The sequence below is a fragment of the Toxorhynchites rutilus genome, chromosome 3 (genome assembly GCF_029784135.1).
Source record: "Toxorhynchites rutilus septentrionalis strain SRP chromosome 3, ASM2978413v1, whole genome shotgun sequence".
In the NCBI taxonomy this organism is placed as follows: Eukaryota; Metazoa; Arthropoda; class Insecta; order Diptera; family Culicidae; genus Toxorhynchites; species Toxorhynchites rutilus.
In genome coordinates, this window is record NC_073746.1 from 275145091 (window position 1) to 275166140 (window position 21050).

A 21050-nucleotide genomic window follows, 5' to 3' on the forward strand; every position below is an offset into this window, starting at 1 on the left:
ATTTCACCAGTGACTGAGGTCAAGCCTGTCGAAGCTGTGAAACCAATTTCGCCAGTGACTGAGATCAAGCCTGTCGAAGCTGAGGAACCAATTCCGCCAGTGACTGACATCAAGCCTGTCGAAGCTGAGAAACCAATTTCGCCAATGACTGAGATCAAGCCTGTCGAAGTTGAGAAACCAATTTCGCCAGTGACTGAGCTCAAGCCTGTCGAAGCTGAGAAAGCAATTTCGCCAGTGACTGAGGTCAAACATGAAGAACCAGAAAAACCAACTTCGCCAGTGACTGAGATCAAGCCTGTCGAAGCTGAGAAACCAATTTCACCAATGCCTGAGATCAAGCCTATCGAAGCTGAGAAACCAATTTCGCCAATGACTGAGATCAAACATGAAGAACCAGAGAAACCAACTTCGCCAGTGACTGAGATCAAGCCTGTCGAAGCTGAGGAACCAATTCCGCCAGTGACTGAGATCAAGCCTGTCGAAGCTGAGAAACCAATTTCGCCAATGACTGAGATCAAGCCTGTCGAGGTTGAGAAACCAATTTCGCCAGTGACTGAGCTCAAGCCTGTCGAAGCTGAGAAAGCAATTTCGCCAGTGACTGAGGTCAAACATGAAGAACCAGAGAAACCAATTTCACCAATGCCTGAGATCAAGCCTATCGAGGCTGAGAAACCAATTTCGCCAGTGACTGAGGTCAAACCTGAAGAACCAGAGAAACCAATTTCACCAGTGACTGAGATCAAGCCTGTCGAAGCTGAGAAATCAATTTCGCCAGTGACTGCGATCAAGCCTGTCGAAGTGGAGAAATCAATATCGCCAGTGACTGAGATCAAGCCTGTCGAAGCTGAGGAACCAATTTCGCCAGTGGCTGAGGTCAAACATGAAGAACCAGAGAAACCAACTTCGCTAGTGACTGAGATCAAGCCTGTCGAAGCTGTGGAACCAATTTCGCCAGTGACTGAGATCAAACCTGTCGAAACTGAGAAACCAATCTCGCCATTGGCTGAGATCAAACATGAAGAACCAGAGAAACCAACTTCGCCAGTGACTGAGATCAAGCCTGTCGAAGCTGAGGAACCAATTTCGCCACTGACTGAGCTCAAGCCTGTCGAAGCTGAGAAAGCAATTCCGCCAGTGACTGAGGTCAAACATGAAGAATCAGAGAATCCAACTTCGCCAGTGACTGAGATCAATCCTGTCGAAGCTGAGAAACCAATTTCTCCAGTGACTGCGATCAAGCCTGTCGAAGCTGAGAAACCAATTTCGCCAGTGACTGAGATCAAGCCTGTCGAAGCTGAGAAACCAATTTCGCCAATGACTGAGAACAAGCCTGTCGAAGCTGAGAAACCAATTTCACCAGTGACTGAGGTGGAACCAGTCGAAGCTGACAAATCAATTTCGCCAGTTACTGTGATCAAGCCTGTCGAAGCTGAGAAACCAATTTCGCCAAAGGCTGAGGTCAAACATGATGAACCAGAGAAACCAATTTCGTCAGTGACTGAGATCAAGCCTGTCGAAGCTGAGGAACCAATTTCGCCAGTGACTGAGCTCAAGCCTGTCGAAGCTGAGAAAGCAATTTCGCCAGTGACTGAGGTCAAACATGAAGAATCAGAGAAACCAACTTCGCCAGTGACTGAGATCAAGCCTGTCGAAGCTGAGAAACAAATTTCGCCAGTGACTGAGATCAAGCCTGTCGAAGCTGAGAAACCAATTTCGCCAATGGCTGAGGTCAAACATGAAGAACCAGAGAAACCAACTTCGCCAGTGACTGAGATCAAGCCTGTCGAAGCTGAGAAATCAATTTCGCCAGTGACTGCGATTAAGCCTGTCGAAGTGGAGAAATCAATTTCGCCAGTGACTGAGATCAAGCCTGTCGAAGCTGAGAAACCAATTTCGCCAGTGACTGAGGTCAAACATGAAGAACCAGAGAAACCAACTTCGCCAATGGCTGAGGTGGAACCAGTCGAAGCTGAGAAACCAATTTCACCAGTGACTGAGGTGGAACGAGTCGAAGCTGACAAATCAATTTCGCCAGTGACTGAGATCAAGCCTGTCGAAGCTGAGAAACCAATATCGCCTGTGACTGAGGTCAAACCTGAAGAACCAGAGAAACCAATTTCACCAGTGACTGAGATCAAGCCTGTCGAAGCTGAGCAATCAATTTCGCCAGTGACTGTGATTAAGCCTGTCGAAGTGGAGAAATCAATTTCGCCAGTGACTGAGATCAAGCCTGTCGAAGCTGAGAAACCAATTTCGCCAGTGACTGAGGTCAAACATGAAGAACCAGAGAAACCAACTTCGCCAGTGACTGAGATCAAGGCTGTCGAAGCTGAGAAACCAATTTCGCCAGTGACTGAGGTCAAGCCTCTCGAAACTGAGAAACCAATTTCGCCAGTGACTGAGATCAAACATGAAGAACCAGAGAAACCAACTTCGCCAGTGACTGAGATCAAGCCTGTCGAAGCTGACGAACCAATTTCGCCACTGACTGAGGTCAAGCCTGTCGAAGCTGAGAAACTAATTTCGCCAGTGACTGAGGTCAAACATGAAGAACCAGAGAAACCAACTTCGCCAGTGACTGAGATCAAGCCTGTCGAAGCTGACGAACCAATTTCGCCACTGACTGAGGTCAAGCCTGTCGAAGCTGAGAAACCAATTTCGCCAGTGACTGAGGTCAAGCCTGACGAAGCTGAGAAACCAATTTCGCCAGTGACTGAGATCAAACCTGTAGAAGCGGAGAAACCAATTTCACCAGTGACTGAGATCAAGCCTGTTGAAGCTGAGGAACCAATTTCGCCAGTGACTGAGATCAAGCCTGTTGAAGCTGAGAAATCAATTTCGCCAGTGACTGAGATCAAGCCTGTCGAAGCTGAGAAACTAATTTCACCAGTGACTGAGATCAAGCCTGTCGAAGCTGAGAAACCAATTTTGCCAGTGACTGAGGTCATGCCTATCGAAGCTGAGAAACCAATTTCGCCAGTGACTGAGGTCAAGCCTATCGAAGCTGAGAAACCAATTTCGCCCGTGACTGAGGTCAAGCCTATCGAAGCTGAGAAACCGATTTCGCCAGTGACTGAGGTCAAGCCTGTCGAAGCTGGGAAACCAATTTCACCAGTGACTGAGATCAAGCCTGTTGAAGCTGAGAAACCAATTTCGCCAGTGACTGAGATCAAGCCTGTTGAAGCTGAGAAATCAATTTCGCCAGTGACTGAGATCAAGCCTGTCGAAGCTGGAAAACCAATTTCACCAGTGACTGAGATCAAGCCTGTTGAAGCTGAGAAACCGATTTCGCCAGTGACTGAGGTCAAGCCTGTCGAAGCTGGGAAACCAATTTCACCAGTGACTGAGATCAAGCCTGTTGAAGCTGAGCAACCAATTTCGCCAGTGACTGAGATCAAACCTGTAGAAGCTGAGAAACCAATTTCACCAGTGACTGAGATCAAGCCTGTTGAAGCTGAGAAATCAATTTCGCCAGTGACTGAGATCAAGCCTGTCGAAGCTGGGAAACCAATTTCACCAGTGACTGAGATCAAGCCTATCGAAGCTGAGAAACCGATTTCGCCAGTGACTGAGGTCAAGCCTGTCGAAGCTGGGAAACCAATTTCACCAGTGACTGAGATCAAGCCTGTTGAAGCTGAGAAACCAACTTCGCCAGTGACTGAGATCAAACCTGTCGAAGCAGAGAAACCAATCTCACCAGTAACTGAGATCAAGCCTGTTGAAGCTGAGAAATCAATTTCGCGAGTGACTGAGATCAAGCCTGCTGAAGCTGAGAAATCAATTTCGCCAGTGACTGAGATCAAGCCTGTTGAAGCTGAGAAACCAATTTCGCCAGTGACTGAGATCAAACCTGTCGAAGCTGAGAAACCAATTTCACCAGTGACTGAGATCAAGCTTATCGAAGCTGAGAAACCAATTTCGCCAGTGACCGAGATAGAATCTGTCGAAGCTGAGAAACCAAATTCGCCAATGACTGAGATCAAGCCTGTCGAAGCTGAGAAACCAAAATCGCAAATGACTGAGTTCAAGCCTGTCGAAACTGAGAAACCAATTTCGCCAGTGACTGAGGTCAAACATGATGAACCAGAGAAACCAATTTCGCCAGTGACTGAGATCAAGCCTATCGAAGCTGAGAAACCGATTTCACCTGTGACTGAGGTGAAGCCTGTCGAAGCTGAGAAACCTATTTCACCAGCGACTGAGGTGGAACCAGTCGAAGCTGAAAAATCAATTTCGCCTGTGACTGAGATCAAGCCTGTCGAAACTGAGAAACCAATTTCGCCAGTGACTGAGGTCAAACCAGTCGAAGCTGAGAAACCAATTTCGCCAGTGACTGAAATCAAACGTGAAGAACCAGAGAAACCAATTTCGCCAGTGACTGAGATCAAGCCTGTCGAAGCTGAGAATCTAATTTCGCCAGTGACTGAGATCAAACCTGTCGAAGCTGAGAAACCAATGTCGCCAATGACTGAGGTCAAACCAGTCGAAGCTGAGAAACCAATTTCGCCAGTGACTGAGATCAAGCCTGTCGAAGCTGAGAAACCAATTTCGCCAGTGATTGAGGTCAAACCAGTCGAACAAGAGAAACCAATATCGCCAGTGACTGAAATCAAGCCAGTCGAAGCTGAGAAATCAATTTCGCCAGTGACTGAGATCAAGCCTGTCGAAGCTGAGAAACCAATTTCACCAGTGACTGAGGTCAAACCAGTCGAAGCTGAGAAACCAATTTCGCCAGTGACTGAGATCAAGCCTGTCGAAGCTGAGAAACTAATTTCACCAGTGACTGAGATCAAGCCTGTCGAAGCTGAGAAACCAATTTCGCCAGTGACTGAGGTCATGCCTATCGAAGCTGAGAAACCAATTTCGCCAGTGACTGAGGTCAAGCCTATTGAAGCTGAGAAACCAATTTCGCCAGTAACTGAGATCAAGCCTTTCGAAGCAGAGAAACCAATCTCACCAGTAACTGAGATCAAGCCTGTTGAAGCTGAGAAATCAATTTCGCCAGTGACTGAGATCAAGCCTGCTGAAGCTGAGAAATTAATTTCGCCAGTGACTGAGATCAAGCCTGTTGAAGCTGAGAAACCAATTTCGCCAGTGACTGAGATCAAACCTGTCGAAGCTGAGAAACCAATTTCACCAGTGACTGAGATCAAGCCTATCGAAGCTGAGAAACCAATTTCGCCAGTGACCGAGATAGAATCTGTCGAAGCTGAGAAACCAATTTCGCCAATGACTGAGATCAAGCCTGTCGAAGCTGAGAAACCAAAATCGCAAATGACTGAGGTCAAGCCTGTCGAAACTGAGAAACCAATTTCGCCAGTGACTGAGGTCAAACATGATGAAACAGAGAAACCAATTTCGCCAGTGACTGAGATCAAGCCTATCGAAGCTGAGAAACCGATTTCACCTGTGACTGAGGTGAAGCCTGTCGAAGCTGAGAAACCTATTTCACCAGCGACTGAGGTGGAACCAGTCGAAGCTGAAAAATCAATTTCGCCTGTGACTGAGATCAAGCCTGTTGAAGCTGAGAAACTTATTTCACCAGCGACTGAGGTGGAACCAGTCGAAGCTGAAAAATCAATTTCGCCTGTGACTGAGATCAAGCCTGTCGAAACTGAGAAACCAATTTCGCCAGTGACTGAGGTCAAACCAGTCGAAGCTGAGAAACCAATTTCGCCAGTGACTGAAATCAAACGTGAAGAACCAGAGAAACCAATTTCGCCAGTGACTGAGATCAAGCCTGTCGAAGCTGAGAATCTAATTTCGCCAGTGACTGAGATCAAACCTGTCGAAGCTGAGAAACCAATGTCGCCAATGACTGAGGTCAAACCAGTCGAAGCTGAGAAACCGATTTCGCCAGTGACTGAGATCAAGCCTGTCGAAGCTGAGAAACCAATTTCGCCAGTGATTGAGGTCAAACCAGTCGAACAAGAGAAACCAATATCGCCAGTGACTGAAATCAAGCCAGTCGAAACTGAGAAATCAATTTCGCCAGTGACTGAGATCAAGCCTGTCGAAGCTGAGAAACCAATTTCGCCAATGACTGAGATCAAGCCTGTCGAAGCTGAGAAACCAATTTCACCAGTGACTGAGGTGGAACCAGTCGAAGCTGAAAAATCAATTTCGCCTGTGACTGAGATCAAGCCTGTCGAAGCTGAGAAACCATTTTCGCCAGTGACTGAGATCAAGCCTGTCGAAGCTGAGAATCTAATTTCGCCAGTGACTGAGATCAAACCTGTCGAAGCTGAGAAACCAATGTCGCCAATGACTGAGGTCAAACCAGTCGAAGCTGAGAAACCAATTTCGCCAGTGACTGAGATCAAGCCTGTCGAAGCTGAGAAACCAATTTCGCCAGTGATTGAGGTCAAACCAGTCGAACAAGAGAAACCAATATCGCCAGTGACTGAAATCAAGCCAGTCGAAGCTGAGAAATCAATTTCGCCAGTGACTGAGATCAAGCCTGTCGAAGCTGAGAAACCAATTTCACCAGTGACTGAGATCAAGCCTGTCGAAGCTGAGAAACCAATGTCGCCAATGACTGAGGTCAAACCAGTCGAACAAGAGAAACCAATATCGCCAGTGACTGAAATCAAGCCTGTCGAAGCTGAGAAACCAATTTCACCAGTGACTGAGATCAAGCCTGTCGAAGCTGAGAAACCAATGTCGCCAATGACTGAGGTCAAACCAGTCGAAGCTGAGAAATCAATTTCGCCAGTGACTGAGATCAAGCCTGTCGAAGCTGAGAAACCAATTTCACCAGTGACTGAGATCAAGCCTGTCGAAGCTGAGAAACCAATGTCGCCAATGACTGAGGTCAAACCAGTCGAAGCTGAGAAATCAATTTCGCCAGTGACTGAGATCAAGCCTGTCGAAGCTGAGAAACCAATTTCGCCAATGACTGAGATCAAGCCTGTCGAAGCTGAGAAACCAATTTCACCAGTGACTGAGGTGGAACCAGTCGAAGCTGAAAAATCAATTTCGCCTGTGACTGAGATCAAGCCTGTCGAAGCTGAGAAACCAATTTCGCCAGTGACTGAGGTCACGCCTGTTGAAGCTGAGAAACCAATTTCGCCAATGACTGAGGTCAAGCCTATCGAAGCTGAGAAACCGATTTCGCCAGTGACTGAGGTCAAGCCTGTCGAAGCTGGGAAACCAATTTCACCAGTGACTGAGATCAAGCCTGTTGAAGCTGAGAAACCAATTTCGCCAGTGACTGAGATCAAGCCTGTTGAAGCCCTGAAATCAATTTCGCCAGTGACTGAGATCAAGCCTGTCGAAGCTGGGAAACCAATTTCACCAGTGACTGAGATCAAGCCTGTTGAAGCTGAGAAACCGATTTCGCCAGTGACTGAGGTCAAGCCTGTCGAAGCTGGGAAACCAATTTCACCAGTGACTGAGATCAAGCCTGTTGAAGCTGAGAAACCAATTTCGCCAGTGACTGAGATCAAACCTGTAGAAGCGAAGAAACCAATTTCACCAGTGACTGAGACCAAGCCTGTTGAAGCTGAGAAACCAATTTCGCCAGTGACTGAGATCAAACCTGTCGAAGCTGAGAAACCAATTTCACCAGTGACTGAGATCAAGCCTATCGAAGCTGAGAAACCAATTTCGCCAGTGACCGAGATAGAATCTGTCGAAGCTGAGAAACCAATTTCGCCAATGACTGAGATCAAGCCTGTCGAAGCTGAGAAACCAATTTCGCCAGTGACTGAGATCAAGTCTGTCGAAGCTGAGAAACCAATTTCGCCAATGACTGAAATTAAGCCTGTCGAAGCTGAGAAACCAATTTCACCAGTGACTGAGGTCAAACCAGTCGAAGCTGAGAAACCAATTTCCCCAGTGACTGAAATCAAACATGAAGAACCAGAGAAACCAATTTCGCCAGTGACTGAGGTCAAGCCTATCGAAGCTGAGAAACTAATTTCGCCAATGACTGAGATCAAGCCTGTCGAAGTTGAGAAACCAATTTCACCAGTGACTGGAATCAAACATGACAAACCAGAGAAACCAATTTCGCCAGTGACTGAGATCAAGCCTGTCGAAGCTGAGAAATCAATTTCGCCAGTGACTGCGATCAAGCCTGTCGAAGTGGAGAAATCAATTTCGCCAGTGACTGAGCTCAAGCCTGTTGAAGCTGAGGAACCAATTTCGCCAGTGACTGAGCTCAAGCCTGTTGAAGCTGAGGAACCAATTTCGCCAGTGACTGAGCTCAAGCCTGTCGAAGCTGAGAAAGCAATTTCGCCAGTGACTGAGGTCAAACATGAAGAACCACAGAAACCAACTTCGCTAGTGACTGAGATCAAGCCTGTCGAAGCTGAGAAACCAATTTCGCCAGTGACTGAGGTCAAGCCTGTTGAAGCTGAGAAACCAATTTCGCCAGTGACTGAGGTCAAACATGAAGAACCACAGAAACCAACTTCGCTAGTGACTGAGATCAAGCCTGTCGAAGCTGAGGAACCAATTTCGCCAGTGACTGAGCTCAAGCCTGTCGAAGCTGAGAAAGCAATTTCGCCAGTGACTGAGGTCAAACATGAAGAACCACAGAAACCAACTTCGCTAGTGACTGAGATCAAGCCTGTCGAAGCTGAGAAACCAATTTCGCCAGTGACTGAGGTCAAGCCTGTTGAAGCTGAGAAACCAATTTCGCCAGTGACTGTTGAAGCTGAGAAAGCAATTTCGCGAGTGACTGAGGTCAATCCAGTCGAAGCTAAGAAACCAATTTCGCCAGCGACTGAAATCGAGCCTGTTGAAGCTGAGAAATCAATTTCGCCAGTAACTGAGATCAAGCTTGTCGAAGCTGAGAAACCAATTTCACCAGTGACTGAGATCAAGCCTGCCGAAGCTGAGAAACCAATTTCGCCAGAGATTGAAATCAAGCCTGTCGAAACTGAGAAACCAACTTCACCAGTGACTTCGGTCAAACACGAAGAACCAGAGAAACCAATTTCGCCAGTGACTGAGGTCAAACCAGTCGAAGCTAAAAAAACAATTTCACCAGTGACTGAAATCGAGCCTGTTGAAGCTGACAAATCAATTTCGCCAGTGACTGAGATCAAGCCTGTCGAAGCTGAGAAACCAATTTCGCCAATGGCTGAGGTCAAACATAAAGAACCAGAGAAACCAATTTCACCAGTGATTGAGATCAAGCCTGTCGAAGCTGAGAAACCAATTTCGCCAGTGACTGAGGTCAAACATGAAGAACCAAAGAAACCAGTTTCGTCAGTGACTGAGATCAAGCCTGTCGAAGCTGAGAAACCAATTTCGCCAATGGCTGAGGTCAAGCCTGTCGAAGCTGAGAAACCAATTTCACCAGTGACTGAGGTCAAACATGAAGAACCAGAGAAACCAATTTCGCCAGTGACTGAGGTCAATCCAGTCGAAGCTAAGAAACCAATTTCGCCAGCGACTGAGATCGAGCCTGTTGAAGCTGAGAAATCAATTTCGCCAGTAACTGAGATCAAGCCTGTCGAAGCTGAGAAACCAATTTCACCAGTGACTGAGATCAAGCCTGCCGAAGCTGAGAAACCAATTTCGCCAGAGATTGAAATCAAGCCTGTCGAAACTGAGAAACCAACTTCACCAGTGACTTCGGTCAAACACGAAGAACCAGAGAAACCAATTTCACCAGTGATTGAGATCAAGCCTGTCGAAGCTGAGAAACCAATTTCGCCAGTGACTGAGGTCAAACATGAAGAACCAGAGAAAACAGTTTCGTCAGTGACTGAGATCAAGCCTGTCGAAGCTGAGAAACCAATTTCACCAGTGACTGAGGTCAAACATGAAGAACCAGAGAAACCAATTTCGCCAGTGACTGAGGTCAATCCAGTCGAAGCTAAGAAACCAATTTCGCCAGCGACTGAGATCGAGCCTGTTGAAGCTGGGAAACCAATTTCACCAGTGACTGAGATCAAGCCTGTTGAAGCTGAGAAACCAATTTCGCCAGTGACTGAGATCAAGCCTGTTGAAGCTGAGAAACCAATTTCGCCAGTGACTGAGATCAAACCTGTAGAAGCGGAGAAACCAATTTCACCAGTGACTGAGACCAAGCCTGTTGAAGCTGAGAAACCAATTTCGCCAGTGACTGAGATCAAACCTGTCGAAGCTGAGAAACCAATTTCACCAGTGACTGAGATCAAGCCTATCGAAGCTGAGAAACCAATTTCGCCAGTGACCGAGATAGAATCTGTCGAAGCTGAGAAACCAATTTCGCCAATGACTGAGATCAAGCCTGTCGAAGCTGAGAAACCAATTTCGCCAGTGACTGAGATCAAGTCTGTCGAAGCTGAGAAACCAATTTCGCCAATGACTGAAATTAAGCCTGTCGAAGCTGAGAAACCAATTTCACCAGTGACTGAGGTCAAACCAGTCGAAGCTGAGAAACCAATTTCCCCAGTGACTGAAATCAAACATGAAGAACCAGAGAAACCAATTTCGCCAGTGACTGAGGTCAAGCCTATCGAAGCTGAGAAACTAATTTCTCCAGTGACTGAAATTGAATCTGTCGAAGCTGAGAAATCAATTTCGCCAGTGACTGAGATCAAGCCTGTCGAAGCTAAGAAACCAATTTCGCCAATGACTGAGATCAAGCCTGTCGAAGTTGAGAAACCAATTTCACCAGTGACTGGAATCAAACATGACGAACCAGAGAAACCAATTTCGCCAGTGACTGATATCAAGCCTGTCGAAGCTGAGAAATCAATTTCGCCAGTGACTGCGATCAAGCCTGTCGAAGTGGAGAAATCAATTTCGCCAGTGACTGAGCTCAAGCCTGTTGAAGCTGAGGAACCAATTTCGCCAGTGACTGAGCTCAAGCCTGTTGAAGCTGAGGAACCAATTTCGCCAGTGACTGAGCTCAAGCCTATCGAAGCTGAGAAAGCAATTTCGCCAGTGACTGAGGTCAAACATGCAGAGAAACCAATTTCGCTAGTGACTGAGGTCAATCCAGTCGAAGCTAAGAAACCAATTTCGCCAGCGACTGAGATCGAGCCTGTTGAAGCTGAGAAATCAATTTCGCCAGTAACTGAGATCAAGCCTGTCGAAGCTGAGAAACCAATTTCACCAGTGACTGAGATCAAGCCTGCCGAAGCTGAGAAACCAATTTCGCCAGAGATTGAAATCAAGCCTGTCGAAACTGAGAAACCAACTTCACCAGTGACTTCGGTCAAACACGAAGAACCAGAGAAACCAATTTCGCCAGTGACTGAGGTCAAACCAGTCGAAGCTAAAAAAACAATTTCACCAGTGACTGAAATCGAGCCTGTTGAAGCTGACAAATCAATTTCGCCAGTGACTGAGATCAAGCCTGTCGAAGCGGAGGAACCAATTCCGCCAGTGACTGAGGTCAAGCCTGTCGAAGCTGAGAAACCAATTTCGCCAATGGCTGAGGTCAAACATAAAGAACCAGAGAAACCAATTTCACCAGTGATTGAGGTCAAACCAGTCGAAGCTAAGAAACCAATTTCGCCAGTGACTGAGATCGAGCCTGTTGAAGCTGAGAAACCAATTGCGCCAATGGCTGAGGTCAAGCCTGTCGAAGCAGAGAAACCAATTTCGTCAGTGACTGAGATCAAGCCTGTCGAAGCTGAGAAACCAATTTCACCAGTGACTGAGATCAAGCCTGTCGAAGCTGAGAAACCAATTTCGCCAGAGATTGAGATCAAGCCTGTCGAAACTGAGAAACCAATTTCGCCAGTGACTGAGATCAAGCCTGTCGAACCAGAGAAACCAATTTCGCCAGTGACTGAAATCAAGCCTGTCGAAGCTGAGAAACCAATTTCGCCAGTGACTGAGGTCAAGCCTGTCGAAGCTGAGAAACCAATTTCACCAGTGACTGAGATCAAGCCTGTCGAAGCTGAGAAACCAATTTCGCCAGAGATTGAGATCAAGCTTGTCGAAACTGAGAAACCAATTTCGCCAGTGACTGAGATCAAACCAGTCGAAGCTGAGAAACCAATTTCGCCAGTGACTGAGGTCAAACCTGTCGAAGCTGAGCAACCAATTTCGCCAGTGACTGTGGTCAAACCAGTCGAAGCTGAGAAACCAATTTCGCCAGTGACTGAAATCAAGCCTGTCGAAGCTGAGAAACCAATTTCGCCAATGACTGAGATCAAGCCTGTCGAAGCTGAGAAACAAATTTCGCCAGAGATTGAGCCTGTCGAAGCTGAGAAATCAATTTCACCAGTGACTAAGGTCAAACCAATCAAAGCTGAGAAACCAATTGCGCCAATGGCTGAGGTCAAGCCTGTCGAAGCAGAGAAACCAATTTCGCCAGTGACTGAGATCAAGCCTGACGAAGCTGAGAAACCAATTTCACCAGTGACTGAGATCAAGCCTGTCGAAGCTGAGAAACCAATTTCGCCAGAGATTGAGATCAAGCCTGTCGAAACTGAGAAACCAATTTCGCCAGTGACTGAGATCAAGCCTGTCGAACCAGAGAAACCAATTTCGCCAGTGACTGAGATCAAGCCTGTCGAAGCTGAGAAACCAATTTCGCCAGTGACTGAGGTCAAGCCTGTCGAAGCTGAGAAACCAATTTCGCCAGTGACTGAGGTCGAGCATATCGAATCGGAGATATCAATTTCGCCAATGACTGAGATCAAGCTTGTCGAAGCTAAGAAACCAATTTCGCCAGTCACTGAGATCAAACCTGCCGAAGCTGAAAAACCAATTTCGCCAGTGAGTGAGATCGCACCTGTCGAAGCTGAAAAACCAATTTCGCCAGTGACTGAGACCAAGCCTGTCGAAGCTGGGAAACCAATTGCGCCAATGGTTGAGGTCAAACATGAAGAACCAGAGAAACCAATTTCGCCAGTGACTGAGGTCAAGCCTGTTGAAGCTGAGAAACCAATTTCGCCAGTGACTGAGGTCAAGCCTATCGAAGCGGAGAAATCAATTTCGCCAGTGACTGAGATCAAGCCTGTCAAAGCTGAGAAACCAATTTCGCCAGTGACTGAGGTCAAGCCTGTCGAAGCTGAGAAACCAATTTCGCCAGTGACTGAGATCAAGCCTGTCGAAGCTGAGAAACCAATTGCGCCAATGGCTGAGGTCAAACATGAAGAACCAGAGAAACCAACTTCGCCAGTGACTGAGATCAAGCCTGTCGAAGCTGAGAAACCAATCTCGCCAGTGACTGAGATTAAGCCAGTCGAAGCTGGGAAACCAATTTCACCAGTGACTGAGGTCAAACCAGTCGAAATTGAGAAACCAATTTCGCCAGTGACTGAGATAAAGTCATTCGAACCAGAGAAACCAATTTCGCCAGTGACTGAAGTCAAACCAGTCGAACCAGAGAAACCAATTTCTTTAGTGGCTGAGATCAAGCCTGTCGAACCAGAGAAACCAATTTCGCCAGTGACTGAGGTCAAACCTGTTGAAGCTGAGAAACCAATTTCGCCAGTGACTGAGATTAAGCCTGTCGAAGCTGGGAAACCAATTTCACCAGTGACTGAGGTCAAACCAGTCGAAATTGAGAAACCAATTTCGCCGGTGACTGAGATCAAGTCATTCAAACCAGAGAAACCAATTTCGCCAGTGACTGAAGTCAAACCAGTCGAACCAGAGAAACCAATCTCGCCAGTGACTGAGATTAAGCCTGTCGAAGCTGGGAAACCAATTTCACCAGTGACTGAGGTCAAACCAGTCGAAATTGAGAAACCAATTTCGCCAGTGACTGAGATCAAGTCATTCGAACCAGAGAAACCAATGTCGCCAGTGACTGAGATCAAGCCTGTCGAAGCTGAGAAACCAATTTCGCCAGTGACTGAGGTCAAGCCTGTCGAAGCTGAGAAACCAATTTCGCCAGTGACTGAAATCAAGCCTGTCGAAGCTGAGAAACCAATTTCGCCAGTGACTGAGGTCGAGCATATCGAAGCGGAGATATCAATTTCGCCAATGACTGAGATCAAGCTTGTCGAAGCTAAGAAACCAATTTCGCCAGTCACTGAGATCAAACCTGCCGAAGCTGAAAAACCAATTTCGCCAGTGAGTGAGATCGCACCTGTCGAAGCTGAAAAACCAATTTCGCCAGTGACTGAGACCAAGCCTGTCGAAGCTGGGAAACCAATTGCGCCAATGGTTGAGGTCAAACATGAAGAACCAGAGAAACCAATTTCGCCAGTGACTGAGGTCAAGCCTGTTGAAGCTGAGAAACCAATTTCGCCAGTGACTGAGGTCAAGCCTATCGAAGCGGAGAAATCAATTTCGCCAGTGACTGAGATCAAGCCTGTCAAAGCTGAGAAACCAATTTCGCCAGTGACTGAGGTCAAGCCTGTCGAAGCTGAGAAACCAATTTCGCCAGTGACTGAGATCAAGCCTGTCGAAGCTGAGAAACCAATTGCGCCAATGGCTGAGGTCAAACATGAAGAACCAGAGAAACCAACTTCGCCAGTGACTGAGATCAAGCCTGTCGAAGCTGAGAAACCAATCTCGCCAGTGACTGAGATTAAGCCTGTCGAAGCTGGGAAACCAATTTCACCAGTGACTGAGGTCAAACCAGTCGAAATTGAGAAACCAATTTCGCCAGTGACTGAGATCAAGTCATTCGAACCAGAGAAACCAATTTCGCCAGTGACTGAAGTCAAACCAGTCGAACCAGAGAAACCAATTTCTTTAGTGGCTGAGATCAAGCCTGTCGAACCAGAGAAACCAATTTCGCCAGTGACTGAGGTCAAACCTGTTGAAGCTGAGAAACCAATTTCGCCAGTGACTGAGATTAAGCCTGTCGAAGCTGGGAAACCAATTTCACCAGTGACTGAAATCAAGTCATTCAAACCAGAGAAACCAATTTCGCCAGTGACTGAAGTCAAACCAGTCGAACCAGAGAAACCAATTTCGTTAGTGGCTGAGATCAAGCCTGTCGAACCAGAGAAACCAATTTCGCCAGTGACTGAGGTCAAACCTGTTGAAGCTGAGAAACCAATCTCGCCAGTGACTGAGATTAAGCCTGTCGAAGCTGGGAAACCAATTTCACCAGTGACTGAGGTCAAACCAGTCGAAATTGAGAAACCAATTTCGCCAGTGACTGAGATCAAGTCATTCGAACCAGAGAAACCAATGTCGCCAGTGACTGAGGTCAAACCAGTCGAACCAGAGAAACCAATTTCGTTAGTGGCTGAGATCAAGCCTGTCGAAGCTGAGAAACCAATTTCACCAGTGACTGAGATCAAGCCTGTCGAAGCTGAGAAACCAATTTCACCAGTGACTGAGATCAAGCCTGTCGAAGCTGAGAAACCAATTTCGCCAGTGACTGATGTCAAGCCTATCGAAGCGAAGAAATCAATTTCGCCAGTGACTGAGACCAAGCCTGTCGAAGCTGAGAAACCAATTTCGCCAGTGACTGAGGTCAAGCCTGTCAAAGCGGAGAAATCAATTTCGCCAGTGACTGAGATCAAGCCTGTCGAACCAGAGAAACCAATTTCGCCAGTGACTGAGATCAAGCCTGTCGAAGCTGAGAAACCAATTTCGCCAGTGAATGAGGTCAAGCCTGTCGAAGCTGAGAAACCAATTTCGCCAGTGACTGAGGTCAAGCCTATCGAAGCGAAGCAATCAATTTCGCCAGTGACTGAGATCAAGCCTGTCGAAGCTAGGAAAACAATTTCGCCAGTGACTGAGATCAAGCCTGTCGAAACTGAGAAACCAATTTCGCCAGTGACTGAGGTCAAACAGGAAGAACCAGAGAAACCAATTTCGCCAGTGACTGAGATCAAGCCTGTCGAAGCTGAGAAACCAATTTCGCCTGTGACTGAGGTCGAGCCTATCGAAGCGGAGATATCAATTTCGCCAGTGACTGAGATCAAGCCTGTCGAAGCTGAGAAACCAATTTCGCCAGTGAATGAGGTCAAGCCTGTCGAAGCTGAGAAACCAATTTCGCCAGTGACTGAGGTCAAGCCTATCGAAGCTGAAAAATCAATTTCGCCAGTGCCTGAGATCAAGCCTGTCGAAGCTGAGAAATCAATTTCGCCAGTGACTGAGGTCAACCCTGTCGAAGCTGAGAAACCAATTTCGCCAGTGACTGAGATCAAGCCTGTCGAAGCTGAGAAACCAATTTCGCCAGTGACTGTTAAAGCTGAGAAACCAATTTCGCCAGTGACTGAGGTCAAACATAAAGAACCAGAGAAACCAATTTCGCCAGTGACTGAGGTCAAGCCTGTTGAAGCTGAGAAACCAATTTCGCCAGTGACTGAAATCAAGCCTGTCGAAGCTGAGAAACCAATTTCGCCAGTGACTGAGGTCAAGCCTGTCGAAGCTGAGAAATCAATTTCGCCAGTGACTGAGATCAAGCCTGTCGAAACTGAGAAACCAATTTCGCCAGTGACTAGGATCAAGCCTGTCGAAGCTGAGAAACCAATTTCGCCAGTGACTGAGGTCAAGCCTGTCGAAGCTGAGAAACCAATTGCGCCAATGGCTGAGGTCAAACATGAAGAACCAGAGAAACCAACTTCGCCAGTGACTGAGATCAAGCCTGTCGAAGCTGAGAAACCAATCTCGCCAGTGACTGAGATTAAGCCTGTCGAAGCTGGGAAACCAATTTCACCAGTGACTGAGGTCAAACCAGTCGAAATTGAGAAACCAATTTCGCCAGTGACTGAGATCAAGTCATTCGAACCAGAGAAACCAATTTCGCCAGTGACTGAAGTCAAACCACTCGAAACAGAGAAACCAATTTCGTTAGTGGCTGAGATCAAGCCTGTCGAACCAGAGAAACCAATTTCGCCAGTGACTGAGGTCAAACCTGTTGAAGCTGAGAAACCAATCTCGCCAGTGACTGAGATTAAGCCTGTCGAAGCTGGGAAACCAATTTCACCAGTGACTGAGGTCAAACCAGTCGAAATTGAGAAACCAATTTCGCCAGTGACTGAGATCAAGTCATTCGAACCAGAGAAACTAATTTCGCCAGTGACTGAAGTCAAACCAGTCGAACCAGAGAAACCAATTTCGTTAGTGGCTGAGATCAAGCCTGTCGAACCAGAGAAATCAATTACGCCAGTGACTGAGGTCAAACCTGTTGAAGCTGAGAAACCAATCTCGCCAGTGACTGAGATTAAGCCTGTCGAAGCTGGGAAACCAATTTCACCAGTGACTGAGGTCAAACCAGTCGAAATTGAGAAACCAATTTCGCCAGTGACTGAGATCAAGTCATTCGAACCAGAGAAACCAATTTCGCCAGTGACTGAAGTCAAACCAGTCGAACCAGAGAAACCAATTTCGTTAGTGGCTGAGATCAAGCCTGTCGAACCAGAGAAATCAATTACGCCAGTGACTGAGGTCAAACCTGTTGAAGCTGAGAAACCAATCTCGCCAGTGACTGAGATTAAGCCTGTCGAAGCTGGGAAACCAATTTCACCAGTGACTGAGGTCAAACCAGTCGAAATTGAGAAACCAATTTCGCCAGTGACTGAGATCAAGTCATTCGAACCAGAGAAACCAATTTCGCCAGTGACTGAAGTCAAACCAGTCGAACCAGAGAAACCAATTTCGTTAGTGGCTGAGATCAAGCCTGTCGAACCAGAGAAACCAATTTCGCCAGTGACTGAGGTCAAACCTGTTGAAGCTGAGAAACCAATCTCGCCAGTAACTGTTATCAAACCTGTCGAAGCTGAGAAACCAATTTCACCAGTGACTGAGGTCAAACCAGTCGAAATTGAGAAACCAATTTCGCCAGTGACTGAGATCAAGTCATTCGAACCAGAGAAACTAATTTCGCCAGTGACTGAAGTCAAACCAGTCGAACCAGAGAAACCAATTTCGTTAGTGGCTGAGATCAAGCCTCTCGAAGCTGAGAAACCAATTTCACCAGTGACTGAGATCAAGCCTGTCGAAGCTGAGAAACCAATTTCGCCAGTGACTAGGATCAAGCCTGTCGAAGCTGAGAAACCAATTTCGCCAGTGACTGAGGTCAAGCCTATCGAAGCGAAGAAATCAATTTCGCCAGTGACTGAGATCAAGCCTGTCGAAGCTGAGAAACCAATTTCGCCAGTGACTGAGGTCAAGCCTGTCAAAGCGGAGAAATCAATTTCGCCAGTGACTGAGATCAAGCCTGTCGAACCAGAGAAACCAATTTCGCCAGTGACAGAGATCAAGCCTGTCGAAGCTGAGAAACCAATTTCGCCAGTGAATGAGGTCAAGCCTGTCGAAGCTGAGAAACCAATTTCGCCAGTGACTGAGGTCAAGCCTATCGAAGCGAAGCAATCAATTTCGCCAGTGACTGAGATCAAGCCTGTCGAAGCTGAGAAAACAATTTCGCCAGTGACTGAGATCAAGCCTGTCGAAACTGAGAAACCAATTTCGCCAGTGACTGAGGTCAAACAAGAAGAACCAGAGAAACCAATTTCGCCAGTGACGGAGATCAAGCCTGTCGAAGCTGAGAAACCAATTTCGCCTGTGACTGAGGTCGAGCCTATCGAAGCGGAGATATCAATTTCGCCAATGACTGAGATCAAGCCTGTCGAAGCTGAGAAACCAATTTCGCCAGTGAATGAGGTCAAGCCTGTCGAAGCTGAGAAACCAATTTCGCCAGTGACTGAGGTCAAGCCTATCGATGCTGAAAAATCAATTTCGCCAGTGCCTGAGATCAAGCCTGTCGAAGCTGAGAAATCAATTTCGCCAGTGACTGAGGTCAAGCCTGTCGAAGCTGAGAAACCAATTTCGCCAGTGACTGAGGTCAAGCCTGTTGAAGCTGAGAAACCAATTTCGCCAGTGACTGAAATCAAGCCTGTCGAAGCTGAGAAACCAATTTCGCCAGTGACTGAGGTCAAGCCTGTCGATGCTGAGAAATCAATTTCGCCAGTGACTGAGGTCAAGCCTGTCGAAGCGGAGAAATCAATTTCGCCAGTGACTGAGATCAAGCCTGTCGAACCAGAGAAACCAATTTCGCCAGTGACTGAAATCAAGCCTGTCGAAGCTGAGAAACCAATTTCGCCAGTGACTGAGGTCAAGCCTGTCGAAGCTGAGAAACCAATTTCGCCAGTGACTGAGGTCAAGCCTGTCGAAGCGGAGAAATCAATTTCGCCAGTGACTGAGATCAAGCCTGTCGAACCAGAGAAACCAATTTCGCCAGTGACTGAGGTCAAGCCTGTCGAAGCTGAGAAACCAATTTCGCCAGTGACTGAGATCAAGCGTGTCGAAGCTGAGAAACCAATTTCGCCAGTGACTGAGGTCAAGCCTGTTGAAGATGAGAAACCAATTTCGCCAGTGACTGAAATCAAGCCTGTCGAAGCTGAGAAATCAATTTCGCCAGTGACTGAGGTCAAGCCTGTCGATGCTGAGAAATCAATTTCGCCAGTGACTGAGATCAAGCCTGTCGAAACTGAGAAACCAATTTCGCCAGTGACTAGGATCAAGCCTGTCGAAGCTGAGAAACCAATTTCGCCAGTGACTGAGGTCAAGCCTATCGAAGCTGAGAAATCAATTTCGCCAGTGACTGAGATCAAGCCTGTCGAAGCTAAGAAACCAATTTCGCCAGTGACTGAGGTCGAGCCTGTCGAAGCTGAGAAACCAATTTCGCCAGTGACTGAGATCAAGCCTGTCGAAGCTGAGAAACCAATTGCGCCAATGGCTGAGGTCAAACATGAAGAACCAGAGAAATCAACTTCGCCAGTAACTGAGGTCAAGCCTGTCGAAGCTGAGAAACCAATTTCGCCAGTGACTGAGGTCAAGCCTATCGAAGCGGAGAGATCAATTTCACCAGTGACTCAGATCAAGTCTGTCGAAGCTGAGAAACCAATTTCGCCAGTGACTGAGGTCGAGCCTGTCGAAGCGGAGAGATCAATTTCACCAGTGACTGAGATCAAGCCTGTCGAAGCTGAGAAACCAATTTCGCCAGTGACTGAGATCAAGCCTGTCGAAGCGGAGAAACCAATTGCGCCAATGGCTGAGGTCAAACATGAAGAACCAGAGAAATCAACTTCGCCAGTAACTGAGGTCAAGCCTGTCGAAGCTGAGAAACCAATTTCGCCAGTGACTGAGGTCAAGCCTATCGAAGCGGAGAGATCAATTTCACCAGTGACTGAGATCAAGCCTGTCGAAGCTGAGAAACCAATTTCGCCAGTGACTGAGATCAAGCCTGTCGAAGCGGAGAAACCAATTGCGCCAATGGCTGAGGTCAAACATGAAGAACCAGAGAAACCAACTTCGCCAGTGACTGAGATCAAGCCTGTCGAAGCTGAGGAACCAATTTCGCCAGTGACTGAGATCAAGCTTGTCGAAACTGAGAAACCAATTTCGCTAGTGACTGAGGTCAAGCCTGTCGAAGCGGAGAGATCAATTTCACCAGTGACTGAGATCAAGCCTGTCGAAGCTGAGAAACCAATTTGGCCAGTGACTGAGATCAAGCCTGTCGAAGCGGAGAAACCAATTGCGCCAATGGCTGAGGTCAAACATGAAGAACCAGAGAAATCAACTTCGCCAGTAACTGAGGTCAAGCCTGTCGAAGCTGAGAAACCAATTTCGCCAGTGACTGAGGTCAAGCCTATCGAAGCGGAGAGATCAATTTCACCAGTGACTGAGATCAAGCCTGTCGAAGCTGAGAAACCAATTTCGCCTGTGACTGAGATCAAGCCTGTCGAAGCGGAGAAACCAATTGCTCCAATGGCTGAGGTCAAACATGAAGAACCAGAGAAACCAACTTCGCCAGTGACTGAGATCAAGCCTGTCGAAGCTGAGAAACCAATTTCGCCAGTGACTGAGGTCAAGCCTGTTGAAGCTGAGAAACCAATTTCGCCAGTGACTGAGGTCAAGCCTATCGAAGCGGAGAAATCAATTTCGCCATTGACTGAGGTCAAGCCTGTCGAAACTGAGAAACCAATTTCGCCAGTGACTGAGATCAAGCCTGTCGAAGCTGGGAAACCAATTGCGCCAATGGCTGAGGTCAAACATGAAGAACCAGAGAAATCAACTTCGCCAGTAACTGAGGTCAAGCCTGTCGAAGCTGAGAAACCAATTTCGCCAGTAACTGAGGTCAAGCCTGTCGAAGCTGAGAAACCAATTTCGCCAGTGACTGAGGTCAAACCAGTCGAAGCTGAGAAACCGATTTCACCAGTGACTGAGTTCAAACC

At 47.2% G+C, this 21050-nt stretch overlaps 1 protein-coding gene across 2 annotated transcripts in view; it reads left to right on the forward strand.

The window, feature by feature from the left end:
• Nucleotides 1–21050, forward strand: part of LOC129774834 (titin-like) — a 43980-nt gene continuing 22930 nt past the window's right edge. For both annotated transcript variants that reach the window (XM_055778844.1, XM_055778846.1), the window contains exon 1: nt 1–21050. This exon is cut by the window's right edge. In XM_055778844.1, the coding sequence (XP_055634819.1) occupies nt 145–21050 (20906 nt within the window). In that variant the 5' untranslated portion in view covers nt 1–144.